Source organism: Brachyistius frenatus, unplaced genomic scaffold (genome assembly GCF_029030835.1).
Source record: "Brachyistius frenatus isolate BFR_SWC_R1_liver_20210118 unplaced genomic scaffold, ASM2903083v1 Contig_46, whole genome shotgun sequence".
NCBI classification, from domain to species: Eukaryota; Metazoa; Chordata; class Actinopteri; family Embiotocidae; genus Brachyistius; species Brachyistius frenatus.
In genome coordinates, this window is record NW_027210645.1 from 1,704,162 (window position 1) to 1,723,044 (window position 18,883).

An 18,883-nucleotide genomic window follows, 5' to 3' on the forward strand; every position below is an offset into this window, starting at 1 on the left:
ACTGTATATAAATGTGGACGTAGCTTGAGGGTCTGAAAAGTGACGCTTATGCAGTAGTGCCTTCAACTGCAATACCACCGAGGGCCACTAGGGGCCGGCTCTAAAAACATTCTTGCTCCATAGACTCCAATTCAAATTCTCTCATGAAATACAAAGTGAATACATTTTTTCAAAATGGTGTCATTCACTAAAGTCATTCCTTCTTATTAGTTTTTTGGTAGTCCTTCTAAAAATAACCTCTATTAATTACATATTAGGCCTCAATATGGCCACACTATGTTTGGGGGCGTGTCTGTTTGATTGACTGGCCTGTGGTGCAGACCAGTTTCCACAGAAAGCACAGAATGACTGTAACAGGAGTATAATTAGTCGAACATGAAGTCTTCCCACTGTTTTTGTTTTTACACTAAAATAAAGTATTTCAGTTTTTGTAACAGGGAAAATGGGTTATTCCCCCAGTTCTTCTTAGCTGTGTTAGAAATATCACAAGTTGAAATGTCACATTTCTTATTTATTGAAGCAAAATAGGCTGTGATTTGACCTCTGGTTTGTTAACATAGGGTACATTCAAGTGTTTTGAATTCTGAGTCTTTGCCAATTTTTTTTCTCCTGTTTTTGCAATACCGGCAGAATATGCAAGTACTACTAATGGCTTTTCCTCAAACTCCTGACTCCATGTACTGGAGCAATTCTCATAAAAGTCCAGGAGATAATGTTCCACATAGAGGCAGGCATTTGTATCAAACACAAGATATTCATCAAAATTCAAAACCAGCCTATGAAAATGTGTACGAATTCAATGGCTTTGTTGTTATCTCGGTACCTCTGGATGCAGATGCCTCCCTGGAGACCATAAACCAAATAATCACCGCATGTAAATGACAGGGACATAGAGAAAGTCTGGTGAATGGGTTGAAGAGAGCTTGTTTTCCTGTGATGGGTTGGTGGTGGGGGAGGGACAGGGAGCGGGGAAGGGGTTGGTTAGAGGGGGGAGTGGGGTGGTGTTACAGACCTAAGCAGGTGTGACAGCTCTGAAAGCTTTCATGGGGAAAAAAAGGTTTCCCTGGCCTTGTAGTGATGCTAAACTGAGCGTGACCCTCAGACTGAACTCAGCCATCTTTCTCGCTCTCTTGCTTGCTTTCTTGCCAAAACCTCCCAAGAACAGGAAAAGCCTCCGCTAACAGTGTCGGCGGTAAGATTTAAACTCACAAACTCCTATTCTGCTTCTATTTTTCCTGCCACTGCTTTGATTTTATCTCCGTTTCCTGTGTACTGTGGTTGACTGAGGAAATACTGGATGGATGAATTCTTTTCATTTCAAATTGTAGTATCTCCTCTAATTGGATGATTTCCACCATGATATCATTTAGCCAATTGTTTTTTATGTCAGATGCCTGACCAGATCAAAATTATTTGAGCATAGTATGAGAGGTTTTTAGCCACGCAAGCATCATGGCTCCAGGAATTCGGCCAGTCCACTGCTTTGGTCCAGACTGAAATATATCAACAACCCCCGACCTGCATAGAGAGGTGGGGGTGGTTGGATGTTTCAAACGCAGGACTTTCACCTCGGAGACGTCTGTTCGTTTCCATTGAAATTAGACTCATTTTAAATTGCGTACGAAAGTTAACTTCCGTAATGTAACGCAACTTGTATCACACACACATAGCGTAATATAACTTTCGTCACGTACAAAACGTAACTTGCATAACAAATGTACAGATTTGCATCCAAACTGTGATCTCTTCCAAAGCATAACACAGCAAGTAGCTTTGGTGCCTAAAACTAACCAAACTGCAACCAGTTCACAACATTAATCACGAGTTTATTATAATTACCTTGACAATGCCGGTCCGATACGCCCGTCGCCGGTACTCTCCAACAGCTGAACATCGTTTTGGGTGTTGGCTCTTCGGGATGAGGACGCGTTGGTGCCATGGAAGGCACCACAAATTTTCATTTTGGGGGTAATCGGAAATAGACTTATTTCATTGTTTTGGTATGAGGACACGGTGATTGAAGGAACTGTCAAGAAATGTATAATAATGTCCTGGTCTGTTGAGGATGAATCCTCTGGACCTTTGTTGGGCAGGCCACGGTCGTAAACATGAGGTCAAGCCAATTGTAAACTTGTCGTCACACATTTATGACATTATTCCAAAGATTGAAATAGATGTGTTTGGTGCATCGGACCGTGCAATCAGTATCATTGTTAACACTGTTACATTACAGAGGATTACAAAAATGTCGTATTGACAAGGATGAAGCGAACCACGTGTAGACGACAATGCTAAGCAGCGATGATTGTGAATGTGTCGGAGCAACCAGCAACGAGACTGAACAGCTAATTGGTTTCAACACAGTATATTGTACCTCAGACTCATCGCGTCTGGGTCTAAGCTGCTGTTGACAGTCAGGGCACAAGAGGACCTGCACCCTTCAGTGTGTGTGTGTGTGTGTGTGTGTGTGTGTGTGTGTGTGTGTGTGTGTGTGTGTGTGTGTGTGTGTGTGTGTGTGTGTGTGTGTGTGTGTGTGTGTTTGGTAATTAGCTTTTACAGTCCAGGGCAACTGCGCAGTGACGAGAAGATGTTGCATGAACCGGGCCTTTATTTCCTTTTCTGGGGCAGTGAACACAGTGCACACCACTTCTGCTGAAGTGACTCCTCACAAGTGTCCACTGGACCCCTCGTCCATATTCGTGATTCTCAGAGGATGAATCCTCACTGCTGTGGTGTGATCCCCCGACCTTTCCTCTTGTACCACCATCAGGTTGACGTTTGTGGTTTTGAGTAAGATGTCTCAACAACTATTGGAGGGATTGGCACGACATTGGTACAGACACTCATGATCAGCAGAGGATGAGTTCTAGTGACTGTGAAAAACATGAAGATCGACTGGCTTGACCACTGTACTGGTTTCAAGATGATGTATCCCAATGACGCTGGTGATTACCGGACTTTTCCTCTGGGGACACCACTTGGTTGACATTCCTGGTTTTGAGTTGGATGTCTGAACTATTGTATGCAGGTAGGTACGAAGGTTGATTCGCACATTCATGTCCTCCTCGGGATGAACTAAAGTCAGACTTAGATGGTTATTAAGGTAAACATTAGCATGTTAGCATTCAGTTGCAGTGCGTACAGTATGTTAGCATTAAGCTCAAAGCACAGCTGTTCCTAAGTACAGCTTCGCAGAGGCTGGAGACTCTTAAGTCCTGTTTATTCTGCACTTTATAAAAATGGCAGTGAACCCTGCCATAAAGAGCTGCTAAGAATTTCATTAGTTTGATTTTTAGTGGAGTTTCAGACTCCCATGATGCTCCAAATGCTGTTTTGCAGACTCCTCTGCCCGATCAAGGATAAAACTCGGGGGGGGGGGGGGAACGACGACACCGAATCCTCGCCATTTTTTTGGATCCTGCATGAGAAATGGTCAGCTGCAATTATCTGGAATAGTGGTGGTTTATATAAGCCTAACCCCATTGTTTACCTCCAACCATCTGCCCCTGTTTACCCCAGACGGTGGCCCTGTATGTTAGGGGACAGGGGAAGTCCACACAAGCAGAAGGCAAGAGCGCAAGCTAGCGGATTGGAACTCCTCCACCTGCCAAGAGAAGTAACTCTTCCTTTTATGAGCCAATTGAAATTCAGCTCACAGGCTATCCATTCTGTCAATGACAAGAGGAGTCAGGACAACCTTGCAACCCCCAACACTAATAACCCTAATGGTCAGAGATAGATCAAACGGAGCTCTGATAGGTAGAGTGGGTCTTCGGCCTCCCATAAGTGTTTATTGCAGACAATTTTTGCCTTCATTTGTTTTGAGCAGATGCATGGCTGGGCACACCTGCGGTCGATCGTAATAGTTTTCACTCCGACGGCGGACTGACAAATGACCTGCAGGTTTTTTTTTGCTGTTTGTTCAAAGAGCATCCGCCTGTGGGTAACGCACGCTCCTCTGTGTGCTTGAAGACCCGATATACAGTAAATGCTCTGCCCTTTCTTTGTATGCATAGGTCGGCTCGGCTCTAACCTCTGACCCCGCGTGTCCCGCCTGAATAGCACGGCAGGTTCATTACCACCGTTTGAGTCGGAGACATCAATCCTCGAGAGCTCTCTTCCAGATATTTTTGCTCGCTGTGCTTTCCACTTACGCAAAAGTGTTTTGAATCAATAAACGGCGGAGAGGAAAACGGACACGAAGACAGGGCTTCTGCTGATGGACCCACTTTCAGCCCTTTGGTAATGGTCAGCATTGCCACTAAGGGGCAGTAGAGAGCCTCAAATGAAAGCGACACCTCTTCAGGGCACCCGTTTTTAACTCAAATTACACGGACTAATTAAACACTGAGTGTGTTTCATCATCTATCATTATCCCATTCAAACCACTTAATATAGAGCTGATGTGAAAAGGTCTCATACGGCAGTGCATAACAATCCAATAGATAGTTATATTTAGGAGATTTGACCATGGTTGACTTTAATTCTGTTAAACTATATTCTATTTTCTTTCACACCAGCTATCCATACAGCATAAGATCTACAAAAGTTAATTCATTTACATCCCCTTCCAGTTTGCCTTCATAACAGTAATCCAGGTTTAATCCCTAGTGTGATATGACATGACATCATATGACCAAATATGGTCATTAATCGTTGTTGTTTTTGTTTTTTTTAGCACCTCTGGCTCTGATACAACTTTAAACAGGAATATCGCCACGTATAAATTCCAGTATGAGTTTAACTCCCGAGTTAAATAAAAAAAAGAAAAAGGAAAAAGGGACTTCAAGCCTTTGTGCGTTGGGCTGGACAGTTATTGTACCAGCACCTCTCTCCACAGCGGGCACACCCTTTATCATTGCTGAAAATCTGACGGAGGGATTGTCGCTGCTGGAGGCGACGCGCGGCCTCACAGCGCGCAGGAGGCGGCGTCAGACCGGAGAACGACGTCCCTCTGAGCTCACTTCCGCTGGCTTGAGTCGGATCAGTGCTTCTTCCACTCACCGCTTTTGTTCTCCCATTTCCAACCAGCCTGCGCTGCTGAGAGGAGGGTACCAGCCGGTTGGGAAGCCACACCGACGCAAAGTAGCGGACCAGTCCGTCGCAGAAAACGCCCGGTAGCCACATGCAAAGCGCCGTCTGCACAGAGGATACGCGGCACTCCGTAGTTACATAACCGGACTACTTTTTTTTTTTTTTTTTTTTTTTTTCTTACATTCTTGGGTTTATTTTCACGCTTTCTTTTTTTTTTTTTTTTTTTTTTTTTGTATTGCACCGAAACTGAACCCCCTCTTCAAAACTCAACAAAATGGAGAACGACGAGAAATACCTCCCCGAGCTTCTGGCGGAGAAGGACAGCCTGGACTCGTCGTTCACACACGCCATGAAACTTTTAAACGCAGGTAAAGTCCTGTTAAATGGTGTTTTAATTGTTCGCTGTGCGGTTTACGCGTTTCTGAAATAACCCCCATGTGTTTGCGGACAGGACCCCGGACTGACTGCCCCACGAACCGCGACACAAACACCCAAGTGCTTTCATAGCGGGGAAAAAAAAATGAAAATGTGCGTTTGTGTACGTGCGTTAAATTAAATGCAAGTGAACAACTTGCACATGTAGATTATAAACATATTAAAGCTGCTATAACAGGGCAGAGTGAGGCACTTTTGCATCTTCTGAATATTTTCGGCTCACCCCCTCCCTCGTGTCGTCTTTGTTATCGTCGGTCCCGTCGGCGCCCGTGCGGTGCCGGGTTTAAACTTGAAAGCTCATGACTGTTTCCGGACAAACCGTGGTTTGTGTTTTTGTCTCCGTCGAGTCCCTGTTGAATTCAGCATCTTCACAGCTACGTTGCGCAGCAGCCCAGAAACGTGCACCAGCGGCCGAGACACCGGTCACCTCGCCACTTTGAAGCCGAGAGGCGGCCTAGCAGCGGTGACGGAGACCTTGAAGTCCCGGTGTCTGCCTGTCGGCCTCTGCTGAAGTGTCCTTGAGCAAGACACTGCAGTCGCGTCCTGCAGCTGCGCTGGCGAGAGGACAGAATAAAAGACAACCCGCGGTTGTGGTCACGTCTCTCTGGTTGCCCGCTACCCCCCGAAACTATGCTTCACCCGACTAGTATTTCTCTGGGTGTATTTTTAAGATGCACAGCACTGGCTTCATTTCAAAGAGAAAGGCTTCTCCAGTAAAAAAAAAATAAAAAAAATAACGTAGTGATGCTGAAAGATAAAGAAAGTATCACTGAATAGCTCTTGTCTTTCCATGACAGTGATATAACAGAACATGATAACTGCGTTATAAGGCAGCTATTGAGTGCCGTAGACGGACTGCTGGTGCCCATGTGTTCGCCCAGCGGTTGGCAACCTCCTGCAGGCTGGTTCATATTTGCTGCTCAGGTATCTCAGGTTAGGCCCAGGTGATAAAGAAGTTGGCGGCTTTTGTCTAACGGGATGTGCAAAATTGTGTCAAATTCCCAGTGTGGTCTATCTGGTAGGACAAAGTGTGTCTGCATCTGCTGTGAAATATCCAGTGAGGCTTCCCCTCCGATCTGCCGCTGGTAACAACACTGTGGTGGAGCTGACATGTTTGCACATCAAGAGACTCAGCGGTTGTCATGGCCAGGTGCGAGGAGGTGGTTTGAGATGAAGTGCTGCAGTGGTGCCCGGTGGGTGCTGGGGGGACTCGCCGCTGTGACAGAGGCTGCAGGAATAGCTCAATAAATCGATTACTTTGTCATTTCAAAAAGGGAAAAAAGTACCCATAAGTTCCACAGAGCACGATGACGGATGTCTTGTTTTGTCAGAGCAGCAGCTCAAAACCTAGAAGATTGTCAGTTTATGATGATGTAAAGCAAAGGAAATCAACAAATCCTCACGTTGAAAAAGCTGCAACTAGAGAGTCTTTGGCATTTTGCTCAAGAAATGTCCTAAATCATTCATTGATGATCCAAAACTGTTGTCTTATAAAGGATTAGTAAACTCAATTCAGCTCTGTTCAAAATCATAAAAAGGTGCGAAATAAAACGCATCACAAATGCCCTTTCATCATGTTGTATTTACTCGTCTCGAACCACAATTATTTGGCTTTCAGTTAATGTCGATTTAGTGATTTGCATCTTAAAAGATTAAAGGATGTCTCTGTTAAAAACAGATCAAATTAGTCTGACGAGCGGAACTTCTTTTCTAGTTGTCTAGAATGCAAATAAATGTTGTTTCATTGGCATTCAAATTTCAGGTTTTTTTAATACGGTTCGGATTTTCTTTCTTTAAATGCAGTTGAAACCAGGTGTAACCCCAAAAAACAACAACAACTGTTAACTCAGCCACAGTTCGAACCCTCTCTGTGGTTTTAAATGTTAAAATGAGAGCTTTCTTGCGTGTCTCCAAATCCTCCTCATAACTGTGATGTGTTTTTGCCACTTTGACTCCTGCTTGTTTGCGTGAACACTTCTCCTGAAACGATGCCTCTCCTCTTGTAGAAGTCGATAGAATCCAGAAAGGCGAGACTAAAAAGGAGGCAGAGACGTACCTGGACCTTTTCACAACAAAGAACATCAAACTTAAGGAACGAGTGCTCATACCTGTCAAACAGTACCCAAAGGTGAGCTTTCTTTTTCCCTCTTTCTTCCTTCTGTCCTCTTTTTTTTTTTTTCACCCCCTTAATTTAATTTAACCAGCAGCTGCGCTTCAATTACAGAAAGCCGCGGAGTGACTTGGGAGTCTCAAATTACTCCTCTTAACCCTGATCTTTAAGCTCCATAGTATAATTACGGCCAATACTGGCATGTTGTAGGATCCCACTAAAAGGATCAAAAATGTTCATATCACTATGGGTAGGACAGCTCGTAATTTCAGTGAGGAGTGTGAAGCTCTTCCTTCGCATCATCACGTCACCTCAGGTGCATTCATCCATATCGGTTCGATGTCTATCTGGCTCAGACCCACGGCTGCATTGATTCTTGGACGAGGGTTTAAGATGGAGGAGACGTGCGAGGCTGTAATCTGTCCTGTAAAACTCAAAGAACACCTCGCCAGCTCCATGATGCTTAATTTGCATGCTGTTAAATATATTTGCATAAGTGTGAGTCACCAAAGTTTATAGGATGACTGTCCTGTTGCGTAACATTATGTGTCCAGTTTTCTTTCTGACTTTTAAAACAGTTGACATACCGAGCTGCTTTAAGATTTTATCCTTAAGAGAATAAGAGGTGTAGATTCGCCCCCGTGTCGAGCCCCGGATCAGCAGGATGTAGGATGCAGTGGTCTGGGGGGAGGGGGGGGGGACAGTCTGAGCTCCCAGACTTGGTTTTAGTTGGTACCTCACACGTCTGTGTCGGGGAATGACGGAGATGATCAATGTTTCAGATTGCAGAAGCTACTTTTCCATCTCTGGGAGGGACTGCCTCCTTTGAGGCTGCTTTTTTGCTAAATGTGTTTGGCAGTGACAGCTGATTGTGGGATACGTCATATACACGGTAAATACTTTGTTCACAGATTAGGGAGGTACAGATCGCAGATTTGTTATCTCAAGTCGGTTCTGGCTCAGCGCACGGATGATTATAGAGAACAGTAACTGACAGTATTACAACCCTCGAGGGCTCACATCGACTGTGTCTGGTAAATCTACTACTTAAGGCGTGTGCAACGGGACCCCTGATAGTGATTGCTCCTTCACTCTCGTGGTATTAAGCTCGCCTCTGCTTTGATTGTCAAGGCTAATTTTGTTCTGCTTTGTTTTGCTGTTAGTTCAATTTCGTGGGGAAGATTTTGGGACCTCAGGGCAATACAATCAAACGTCTGCAGGAAGAGACCGGAGCCAAGATCTCTGTGCTGGGCAAAGGATCCATGAGAGACAAATCCAAGGTACTTGCACGCACGCACGCACACACACACACACACACACACACACACACACACACACACACACACACACACAGACCTGCTGCTACACACCTGCGAGAAGGGTACCTAAAGCCATAACACATCTGGCCATAACTTGAGAGGGAAGGCAGGCAGCGAGCCCAGATGGCGTCAACTTGCAGGATAGCTCGGGTGAACGTTAACATAAAGCCAAGGGCATCGACACACTGCACATCTGGTCCAGGAATCATCAGGATAGCCAGCTAAACCTGTTATCCACCAGTTTGATGTAATTATTCAGCTTTATAAAGCAAGGGAATACCGCACCTATGCCTGATGCCCTCTTGAGGGGAAAGGAAATGCGATTTGCTTCTTGCATAATTCATTTAATTTCTGAGTTCGCTGTGCGCTCCCTCTGACTCGCTGACACTCCTGCGATGTTGCCCTTGTTTCAGGAGGAGGGGCTGAGGAAAGGCGGCGAGCCCAAGTACGCCCACTTGTCAATGGAGCTGCACGTGTTCATCGAGGTGTTTGCCCCCGTGCCCGAGGCTTACCTGCGCATGGCACACGCCATGGAGGAGGTCAAGAAGTTCCTGTTTCCAGTGAGTGTACAGTTACTGTTTTGGATGTCTGTTAAAATGTCTGCGTGGACTTCATCATTTCCTTCTTTAATCAATCTGTTGATTAAAGTTCATCTTTTAGCCTGTAAAATATCAGCAGCAAGGATCAACACTCGCATCTTAACAGAGGCTGAGGTGATGTCTAAAGACGACTCAGCCAGAACAACAAAGCTGTAGTATTTCAAAAAAATATAAACGTGTGAGTAAAGCAAGGGGATTTTGAACTTGTGTATTTGTAACAGCACATTTAAAAAAAAATAAAATAAAATAACAGATTGGCCCAAGAAATGGAACTTGGGCTGCAAATAACGGTTCTCGTCACTGATTCATTTGCCTATTCTTTCTCAGTAATAGTTTTGTCTATAAAATATCAGTCACGTGATGTGATAAGTGCCTGTTATAATTACATAAAGCACAAGGGAGGTTGTGGCTCAGATGTTAGAGTGGGTTGAACACTAATCAGAAGGTTGGTGGTTCAATCCCCAGCTCCTCCTGTCCACATGCCTAAGTGTCCTTGAGCAAGACACTGAACCCTAAGTTGCTCCCGATGGTGTACCATCGGTGTGTGAATGTGCTCCTGATGGCAGCACCTTGCATGGTGATCTGTCTCATTAGTGGCTGAATGGGTGAATGGAAAAAAAACATGTTAAAGTGCTTTGAGACCGAAAGGTGATAAAGCGCTATACAAGTACAGACCATTTACCATTTACATGTAGATATGTTAAAAGCACTTGTGTTGTCGACTGAAATGACTGATTCACCATCATACAAGACTAATACCATGTTTGGTGTTTCTACATGAAAAATGACAATATTAATTTAATATCAAAATAGTTTTGTTGAATTTCCATAAAAAAAAAAAAAAAAATCAACTTGTCATAAATTTAGCTCTGAAACAAAAGCCACATGCTCACAGTCATTTTCCCTTCTGGAGACCAGTGGCGGTCAGGGATGCTGGGTATGCAGCACTTTATTTTCTTGTTAGGTTTGATTTTGAAATAAGTTTGAAATACATTTTTGATGTAAACCTTTAGCAGCTCTTAAAAATACAGCATTACACCCTGCCACACACACACATTCAGCCAATATTTTTACATCTGTACTTGCCTGCGTTGGGAGAATCTTTGGGTCTAAAAGTGAGTTGCCGGGTGAACAAAGTTTGAGAAAGCGTCCTGAAAGTTTTCTTGGGTAACTGACTGAGGGTGTGCCTTTCACAAAGGTGAAGAGAGTCGCAGCGTCCGAGTTAGACCAAGCTTTGGGAGGACAGCTACAGGAGATTGAGTGGGTATTTTCCTGGAGCGAACGCATCCACAGCAACAGTCCAGGCACGTAGAGCAATCAGCTGAACAGGAGAAATTTGGCGGTTTTCTCTGCGTGTTCATGTGGCTTGCCTGCATGTTCTGCCCGCCACTGCATCTTTACCTGAGTCTCTCTCTCCAGGCAGTGAGGAGAATCAGCCTGGAGATGTACAGCTGCTAGACAGATATGTGGGCTTATTCACTCCGCGTAGCCTATGTCTGCTTTATTGGCTTTTTGCTGAGAGATTCTTGAGCGTGCGCCAAACCCAGTCTGCTGTCAAGCCCAGCTGAAGCTCATAGTGCTCTAACAATGGCACATGCCAAAGCAGGCCAATAGGCCCAAGGGTTTGTGAGGGGTCTTACATTTTTTTTTAATTGGCGTGCAGGATGCTATAGAAGAAAGAATAATTTGGATCAGAGGTGAGATGAATGGGCTGATGAACCAGTTGCGATGTTGGTGCTGCTGCGTTATGTAAAGAGCCTCCGCTGCAGAACCTGTCGTCACAGTTTAAGGCCGCAATCCGTCAGCCGTGACGGCCTTCATCTGGACCGGGACCATATTTTAATTCATGACTCCGGGTCTGAAAAAAAAATGACTGAATGTAATTTGCTGGTGAGATTTTTGTCTGTACTTGTGCTCAAGTGTTCCATTGACTCTCTTGTTCTTCCTCGTCCTTTTTTATGTCTGCATAGCTGCACATCTACTCGTGTAAATGTAAAAGCAGAGCCTTCCTGCTGTGTAAAGGATTTGCACATTCTTGTATTTCTCTGTCCTCTATAGATTGTAACGTCTACAGATCCTTAATTAATCCGAACACCTTGATGGGTGACGTCCTCCCTTGCTTGTTAAATGCAGCTTCATCCGCACTGCTCCTCTCTTCAGATGAATTAGTAATCAGTCAAATGACTTGCGTGCTTTTGCTGCAGATAAATTGAAAGCTGACGTCTACACTGCATATCCTAGCAGACGCTCTCTCTGGGTTTTTTTTTTTTTTTTCCTGCCATCATTAGAGCTCTGTCACCATCCCAGTCTGAAGGCTGATATATGAAAAAGAATTGATTGGGTCACAGTGCAGCTCTTGTGATTGCTCCCAGAAGAAAGGCCGCGGATTGTGTTGCGGGATTTGTGCTGCTCAGACAGGCAGCTTCACTAATCCACCCCAACTTATTGTTTTTCAGATAAAAGTGAGGTAACCGTTCATGCAGTCACACCAGACTCGTCAAGAAGTGCAGAGAGTGATTTACATGTTGGGGAGGCAGAGATTGTGGATGGATGCCTTCCAACTCCCACATCCACAAGCCTCCCTTCTCTTTAACACTGAGTCACTGGCACCGAGACGTTTTCTTCCACTCGATCAGTTAGCCATTTGTGGGGGGGAGGGGGAAAGGGGGAGGGGGGCATGTTTTGACCAGCTCAGTAATTGTTTAACTTTTTTTTATTCATCACTCCCTTTTCCACTCTATCTCTTTTTCATCCACCTTCCTTTTCTTTTTATGTTTACACCTTCACTTTCCACACATGCCGTTGTTTCACCCTCTCTTTGTTTTTTTCCTGTGTGTGTGTGTGTTGTGTGTGTGTGTGTGTGTGTGTGTGTGTGTGTGTGTGTGTGTGTGTGTGTGTGTGTGTGTGTGTGTGCGCGTGCGTGCGTGCGTGTAGGATATGATGGATGATATCTGCCAAGAGCAGTTCATGGAGATGAGCTACCTGAACGGAGGCCAAGATCATGGAGGAGCCCGAGGCCGAGGAGGTCTGCCGGTCAGGGGCCGCGGAGTCCCCCCTGCTGGAGCACACAGGTAAGGACACGTGCATGCACACACACACACACACACACACACACACACACACACACACACACACAGTTTCTCATATAACAGCTGCTGAGTCACTGAAGAAACACAAAGACACTGTTATTCACCTTCTACTGCATCAGTGTATTGACAGAAGATACTGAGGGGAACAGAGTACATAAACTCTAAAGGAATGTGAACTTAGTGTGAGAAATACTCAGACTTTGAGCCGGAGGAACATCAGGAAATATAAACCAGCGGCTGTTCACACTAAAATCTCCACATTGCTAAATTGTCAGTTCATGTTGAGTTTCTTGATAAAAAAAAATGAAAGTAATATTTTGAGATATTTTTTTTTTGCCATCTTGCTGTCATGAAATGAGAAGAATGATATCATGTTTCTCGTGTTAAATATGGGGCTACAACCAACAGCTGCTTATCTTAGCTCAGCATAAAGACAGGAAACCGGGTAGCAGCTAGTCTGATGCTCCCATGCTTCTTCGTGAGTGTTCGGTGGATTTTTCTAGTCTAAGACAGAGCTGAGTTTGCCGTTTTCCCTTTTTTCTAGTCTTGATGCTAAGCTAACTGGCCAGCTACTGTAGCTTCATCTATCAAGTACAGATACGAGTGATAGTTTTCTTCTTGGGATGCCATGATATACCGTATGAAGAAGTTTCACATGGCGTCCAATAGCAAATAATTCTGTTATTACATTTCACTGACGCTTTTATCCAAAGTGACTTACAACACACTGATGTTACACCATCGGGAGCCATTTTTAGGGTTCAGTGTCTTGCTCAAGGACGCTTAGGCATGTGGACAGGAGGAGCTAGAATCGAACCACCAACCTACCCATAAGTGTGCAACCCACTCTACCAACTGAGCTACAGCCTCCCTGTGGTAGCTTTGTAAGACCAGTCTACAATTAGCGGGGCAACCTCGTAGTCTCAAGTATTGAACGTATAGATGTTTGGTTCCTTTTTCAAGGAAACTATCAAGTCACACCACAAGAGCGAGTATATATGTTTCCCACAATGTGGAACTATTGCTTCACGTAGGAGAGACCATGTCATTCACTTTCCTGTTCTCCAGGGGTCGGGGGATGCCTCCTCGCGGTGCTGCTGTGAGGGGAGGTGTGAGTCGAGGCGGCCCAGCCAGAGGTGGCGCAGTGAGGGGCGTCCCATCAGGCAGAGGAGGACCTCCTGCAGCGCCCGCCAGGGGAGCGGTGGCACCCCGCGCCCGACCCCCAGCCGGTGGACCACCGCAGAGGATGGCCCCCCCACCCTCCCACCAGCACGCCTCCGGTGGAGCTGCTGAGGGCTATGAGGAATATGTAAGTACTCCTGCCAGTGGAGAAGAGTTTGAATTTATCTTCATACCATTATTTTACAGGACGTTTACTTTTATTTATATTACACGAAAACGTAGTTGGATGTTGATTTTAATACAGTAGATATAAGAAATAAAAAGACCAAATTTGGATTGTGTACTGAAACAGTCAGAAGATGAGTTTTCTGCCCAGATGTGATCTCTCAGGTTAAATCTGACTCCTCCAGCTCACGTCTCCTCTGAATAAGATTGTTTTGGGCACTTTGTTAGCTTTGAATCACTCGTCTGTCATCACAGGAATAAGTGATTTTGGATGCTCGACATAAGGGGAGCATCTCTGCTTTAGTACAAGTGTAGTACTTTGGGAACATCTTGACATTCATGATTCATGAACAAGCCTCCCCTTATATCTCACTGTGTTTCTCCGTTTTCTTCCCTCTCCAGGGCTACGATGAGAGCTACACAGACACGGCCTACGACTCATACGACAGCTATTACAGTCAGCCGCAGGCGTGAGTGAATCAGACGTCTCTTTGGTTTTTACCTGTTCCTCACAAAGTGTACACACATCGCCTAGTTGCTAGTTTTCACTTGAAATGGGAATTGAGAACAGCAAAAATACTTTTTTAGCCACTCTGCACAAACTCAGCGTTGATAGCACTCTTGTGTTTCATGGTTTGGATGGCAGTGTTATTTAGGAGGACCAGCCGGGACTCAGAAGCTCCATGCTAGAGAGCCAAGCTTTGATCTTACTCGTCGAAGTCAATTACCGTCTCCCCAGACATTACAAGCAGCAGCTACTTGATGTTTTTCAAAGATTAAAAGGTTTTTTTCTTCTTCTCTCCCTGTTTTTGACCACCAGAGAACCAGAATATTACGACTACGGACACGGAGAGACCACAGAGTCATACGAGTCATACGGTAAGGAAGCGATCAAAGATGGCCTAATTTATCTTGTTTTGAAAATAGACGTGAGAAAAAAAACATGTATATGCATGTTGTTGATTTATTGGTTTGACATGTGTTTGTTAGTATGCCTTAAGTCCTGGAGTTCTCCACATGGTGCGGTGAAAGAGTTTGTATTTGATGACTGGTTGATTTAAACATACACTGCTCTGACATTTTCAAGTCTGAAAATGTTGGTCGCCCAACATGAGTGTATTTTGTCTCCAAAATGGCGACCAGATTTGAAATTTAAAGCCCCATACTGTAACTTTAAAGGTGCGTTGTAGAGTTTGTGACCCACTAGTAGCGCTGTGGAGCAACGTGTTTGTAATAGGATGCCTGTTTTGTTTGTAGATCATTTAATTTTTTCCCAACAAGTTTTATAAGGTCTTTTTTGGTAGGAAACACTGAATGTAAACACAACTGAAATCTCCAAAGGGCAGCTTGAATGAAGTGGTTTGAGTCCTCGTTTAATATTCTGTTTATTGTCTCTGCGTCCTCTTCCAGGCCAGGATGACTGGAACGGCACCCAGCGAACAGGGAAGGCCCCTCCCCCCTCACGAGGTGCCAAGACGCCCTACCGGGAGCACCCATACCGACAGTACTGAAGCAGACTCGCCATCCTTAAAGTGTCGCCCTGACAACCAGCTGTCTACCACGGCAGCTCTCGCTTTAAGAAGCCCAACAAAAGTAATTTTCCGTTTTGTCTTTGGTTTGGTCTTTTCCTACGCCGGACTTTATAAGAGAGCAAATTGGGAACTGAAAATCGGAACTGTTTTTTGAGATTTGACCGCAAAGTCCCTCCCCCACTCCTACTTTGTCGCACCAACCAACCACCTAACCAAGCAACCACCCATCCAACCAACCAACCAAAGCGGCTTTTAGATGGGTCAGAGAGGAGAAGTTGGCGTCCCCTTTTTTTTTTTTTTTTTTTTTTTCTTTGTTCTTTTTCATTTTAGTTTTTGTTTGTTTTGCTGTATTTTTTTCTCTGACCCTTTTTACCCTCCTCTGGCTTTTTTTGCATTGTTGATCGTTAATTTCTTAAATGTTTGGGAGTAGTCGTTTCTAGTGGAATTAGTGGCTCATTATTCACTTGTCTAAGGAATCCATTTTAATTGTTTTTTAAATACAAAGAATCTGTTGAGGGTCAGTTGCAGATTCCCATTTAGGCTACATTTCAAAATTCTGTTAATATAGCCAAAATAAAAGACCTTTTAAACTTTCAATTATGTAATATAGAACCAACAAAAAAACAAATCTTAACTTAAGTGAAGGCTAAATCAATGTTAATGGAATCAGTGCAATTCATTCTTGATTATGGTTTGTTTTTAAATAGTTCTAAAACGTTGTCCATTTAGACATAGGCAGCAATATTTGTCATTGTACTTAGAGTTTTGAAATATAGCCCTAATAGACACTGTTGAGATGGACTGTCCTCATATCCTCATTTTGTTTCACATGTTAAAAATTAAATTTTAAGACTCTGAAGACAAAGTGTTTTTTTTTTTAATGAGAATCCGGCCGACACACACGGCCTCCTGTTATGCTAAAAAAAAACAGTTCAGGTCTTCATTTTGTGATCTGATTCTATATAAACTGCATGCACAAAGTACACAAAGAAGGATTGGGACAAAAATCTCCACATGGGTCTTCTCTTTCTATAGAGAAGGGATCCTGCAGCTCAATCCGAACTCTTGTACATATTTTAAAACATCCTAACTGTACTTATTCTGCCACTAGTATCTGTACCCTCTCCATAAAATGCATTATGCTACATGTGTAAGCTTGCCTAAATAGGTTACTAAATCTGTCCAAAAGATGTTTTGCAGCAGTTTGTCAATAAAGCTTAGTTTGTTTTTTATGAAACTTAACTTGCTTTATTTGTTTCCTGTCCTAGTAAAATTCTGAAATGGCCTTTTTTAAACAACCTTCAGCAGTCAGATGTAGGTGTTTTCCTTTGTTTCTCATTCAAAACCGCATTTTAAATCTAAATGAATGTATTGACGTCTGAAGACTTTAACCCTACTAAATGCTGTCTTGATTGATTATCAAAAGAGCACAACTTATTCTTTCTCTCTCTTTCTATACTTTTTAAAAAGGACCCAGAGGTAAGACCTCTAAAATAACCTGGATAGCTTCCTAATGTGTATAGAGTTCTAAAGCATTGAATGCCTGGGTATGTATAAGACTTTTTCAATCCTCTTACCTGTGGTCGTAATCGTTAATGAGAATTGCTTTCGTAGCATCTGAAAATTAACTGAATTCAAACCACCATTCAGGTCTAGGCTTCATTGTCATGAATGACGCTGGTGCGATGGCTACTTTAGTACAGAGTAATGGCAGTGCAATGGAGAGGATGGTTATAACCTAGAGAACTCCACTGTAAAGGTAACCTAACCCTAAATGTTTAATTTCGTAGTGTGTTTATCCTTTGACATAAACTTGCTGGTAAATGCGTACAATTTCTTAAAATATTACTGTAGTCATGGCAACAAAAAAGAATCGACTCAAAAGTAAGAAAAATGTAACTTCCAATATCATACAGTAGTGGATTTTATGTACCAAAATAACTGTTCTGTGTACTAACAAAATACATTAGGATAGTGTTAATGCAACTCTTGCTAAAATGATCAAAGCCAAATCTATGTCAATATCTTCTGTACATTTGAGCTGCTGTTACTTTTTTATTTGCTGTGTAAAGGTTGCTTACTGTAATATCGAAAAGGTTTTCTGCCTGTACAGAGTTTATTCAAAACAAAAAAAAAAGAAAGCTTGAGTTGCATGAGCATATCTTTTCCTGTAGACATTGCATGATCTCTTGTCTCAACTTTCTCCCTGTGTTTTTAGACAAGGTATTGATTTGGGCTTTGTCCTTCCCTCAGGCACAGCTATCGGTCACTGAGTGCCCGGAGACTGACAGTCTGCTGAGGCGACACCGCGCCAGCCTCAGGTTGGTTCGCCGCTGCACCGTCTTCATTTTAAAGGACCATGCTGCTGGGTTTTTACGAGCTTTAGCCCATCAACTACATGCTCCAACTACACATGCACGAACCACATCTTTCTCATCGCCACTGTCCGCACAGCAAGTGTTGGAAGATTTATACCTCGCAGGCTGTTGGTGTCCTCTCCTTTTATTTGTGCCTGCGTAGACTTGAAACAAGCAGGAAATGTACCATTCATTACCGGAAACAAATGCAGCTTCTTTATTTATGTTTTCATCAAGTTTTTTTTGTCCGTTTTATTACCTTTTGTATCGGTCTTTCCTAGCTGCCGTTTAGCTTAGCTTAGCACAAAGATTGAAAAAAAAAAAAAAAGCTAGCCTGGTCATGTGGAGAAGTATCAGCATTCACCCTCCAAACATGTAAACGGGAACCTCTTAGTTCTTTGGAGGCTCTGCTGGTTACCTGGCAACTGGTCCCACCCAAGGAGTAGTCACCGCGGGGATGTCGCGATACCGGAAATTTGATAGTCGGTGGCATTGAAATTCCCAATTTTATATACCACTTTTGAAACCAAGCCAAAGAACAATCCATTAAAATGAATGTATTTCAACATGAAGTCTTTTACTTGAAAAAAAACGTGACTACAGCAACAAGAGTGGGACGGATCCTTCATCCCATATGAGACGTTAACGCTGTTTAAAACAGAAAATATTACAATGTACCTAAAAAAATATATAAAATATACTTTTTATGGAGACATAGTATTTCTACTTTGGTGCCCCTCCGCCAGAAGTATGAAGAAAAGCATGCAAGTAATAGATGGCCTCGGTGTAATAAATAACAAGAGAAACATGGATACTGAGACCAGTGGCAGGTAGCCTTCAAGCATTTCAAACAAACATTGGTGTCTTCAACCTTCTTCTGCGCTTTATATGAGTGTTTGTCATATTTTCTGAAAAGCCTCCCGATATTTTTTTGTCTCTGATGCTCTTCATCCTCCTCGTGCCGATACCGACAACAGATCTTTAAAAAAAAAAAGAGAAAAAAAAAGCAGAAATTCAGCTTTCCATTGATTCACACCGGACCTTAATGTCATGATTCAAAT

At 43.5% G+C, this 18,883-nt stretch overlaps 1 protein-coding gene across 5 annotated transcripts; it reads left to right on the forward strand.

The window, feature by feature from the left end:
• The first annotated feature begins 4,942 nt into the window (after positions 1-4,942).
• On the forward strand, positions 4,943-17,786 carry khdrbs1b (KH domain containing, RNA binding, signal transduction associated 1b). 5 transcript variants are annotated; one of them, XR_011311101.1, is made up of 11 exons: positions 4,943-5,402; positions 7,476-7,597; positions 8,743-8,859; positions 9,312-9,458; positions 12,432-12,568; positions 13,655-13,895; positions 14,336-14,403; positions 14,754-14,812; positions 15,344-15,526; positions 16,734-17,012; positions 17,116-17,786. XR_011311101.1 is itself a non-coding variant. In XM_069703421.1 (9 exons), exons 1-9 carry the CDS (start codon positions 5,309-5,311, stop codon positions 15,442-15,444), a joined length of 1,086 nt encoding a protein of 361 aa, XP_069559522.1. In that variant the 5' UTR covers positions 4,943-5,308; the 3' UTR covers positions 15,445-16,707. The 5 variants fall into 5 exon arrangements, 1 of the variants encoding a protein (XP_069559522.1); XR_011311099.1 differs by having other exon boundaries at positions 16,734-16,779; positions 16,936-17,786; XR_011311100.1 differs by having other exon boundaries at positions 16,734-17,224; positions 17,719-17,773.
• The last annotated feature ends 1,097 nt before the right edge of the window (positions 17,787-18,883 follow it).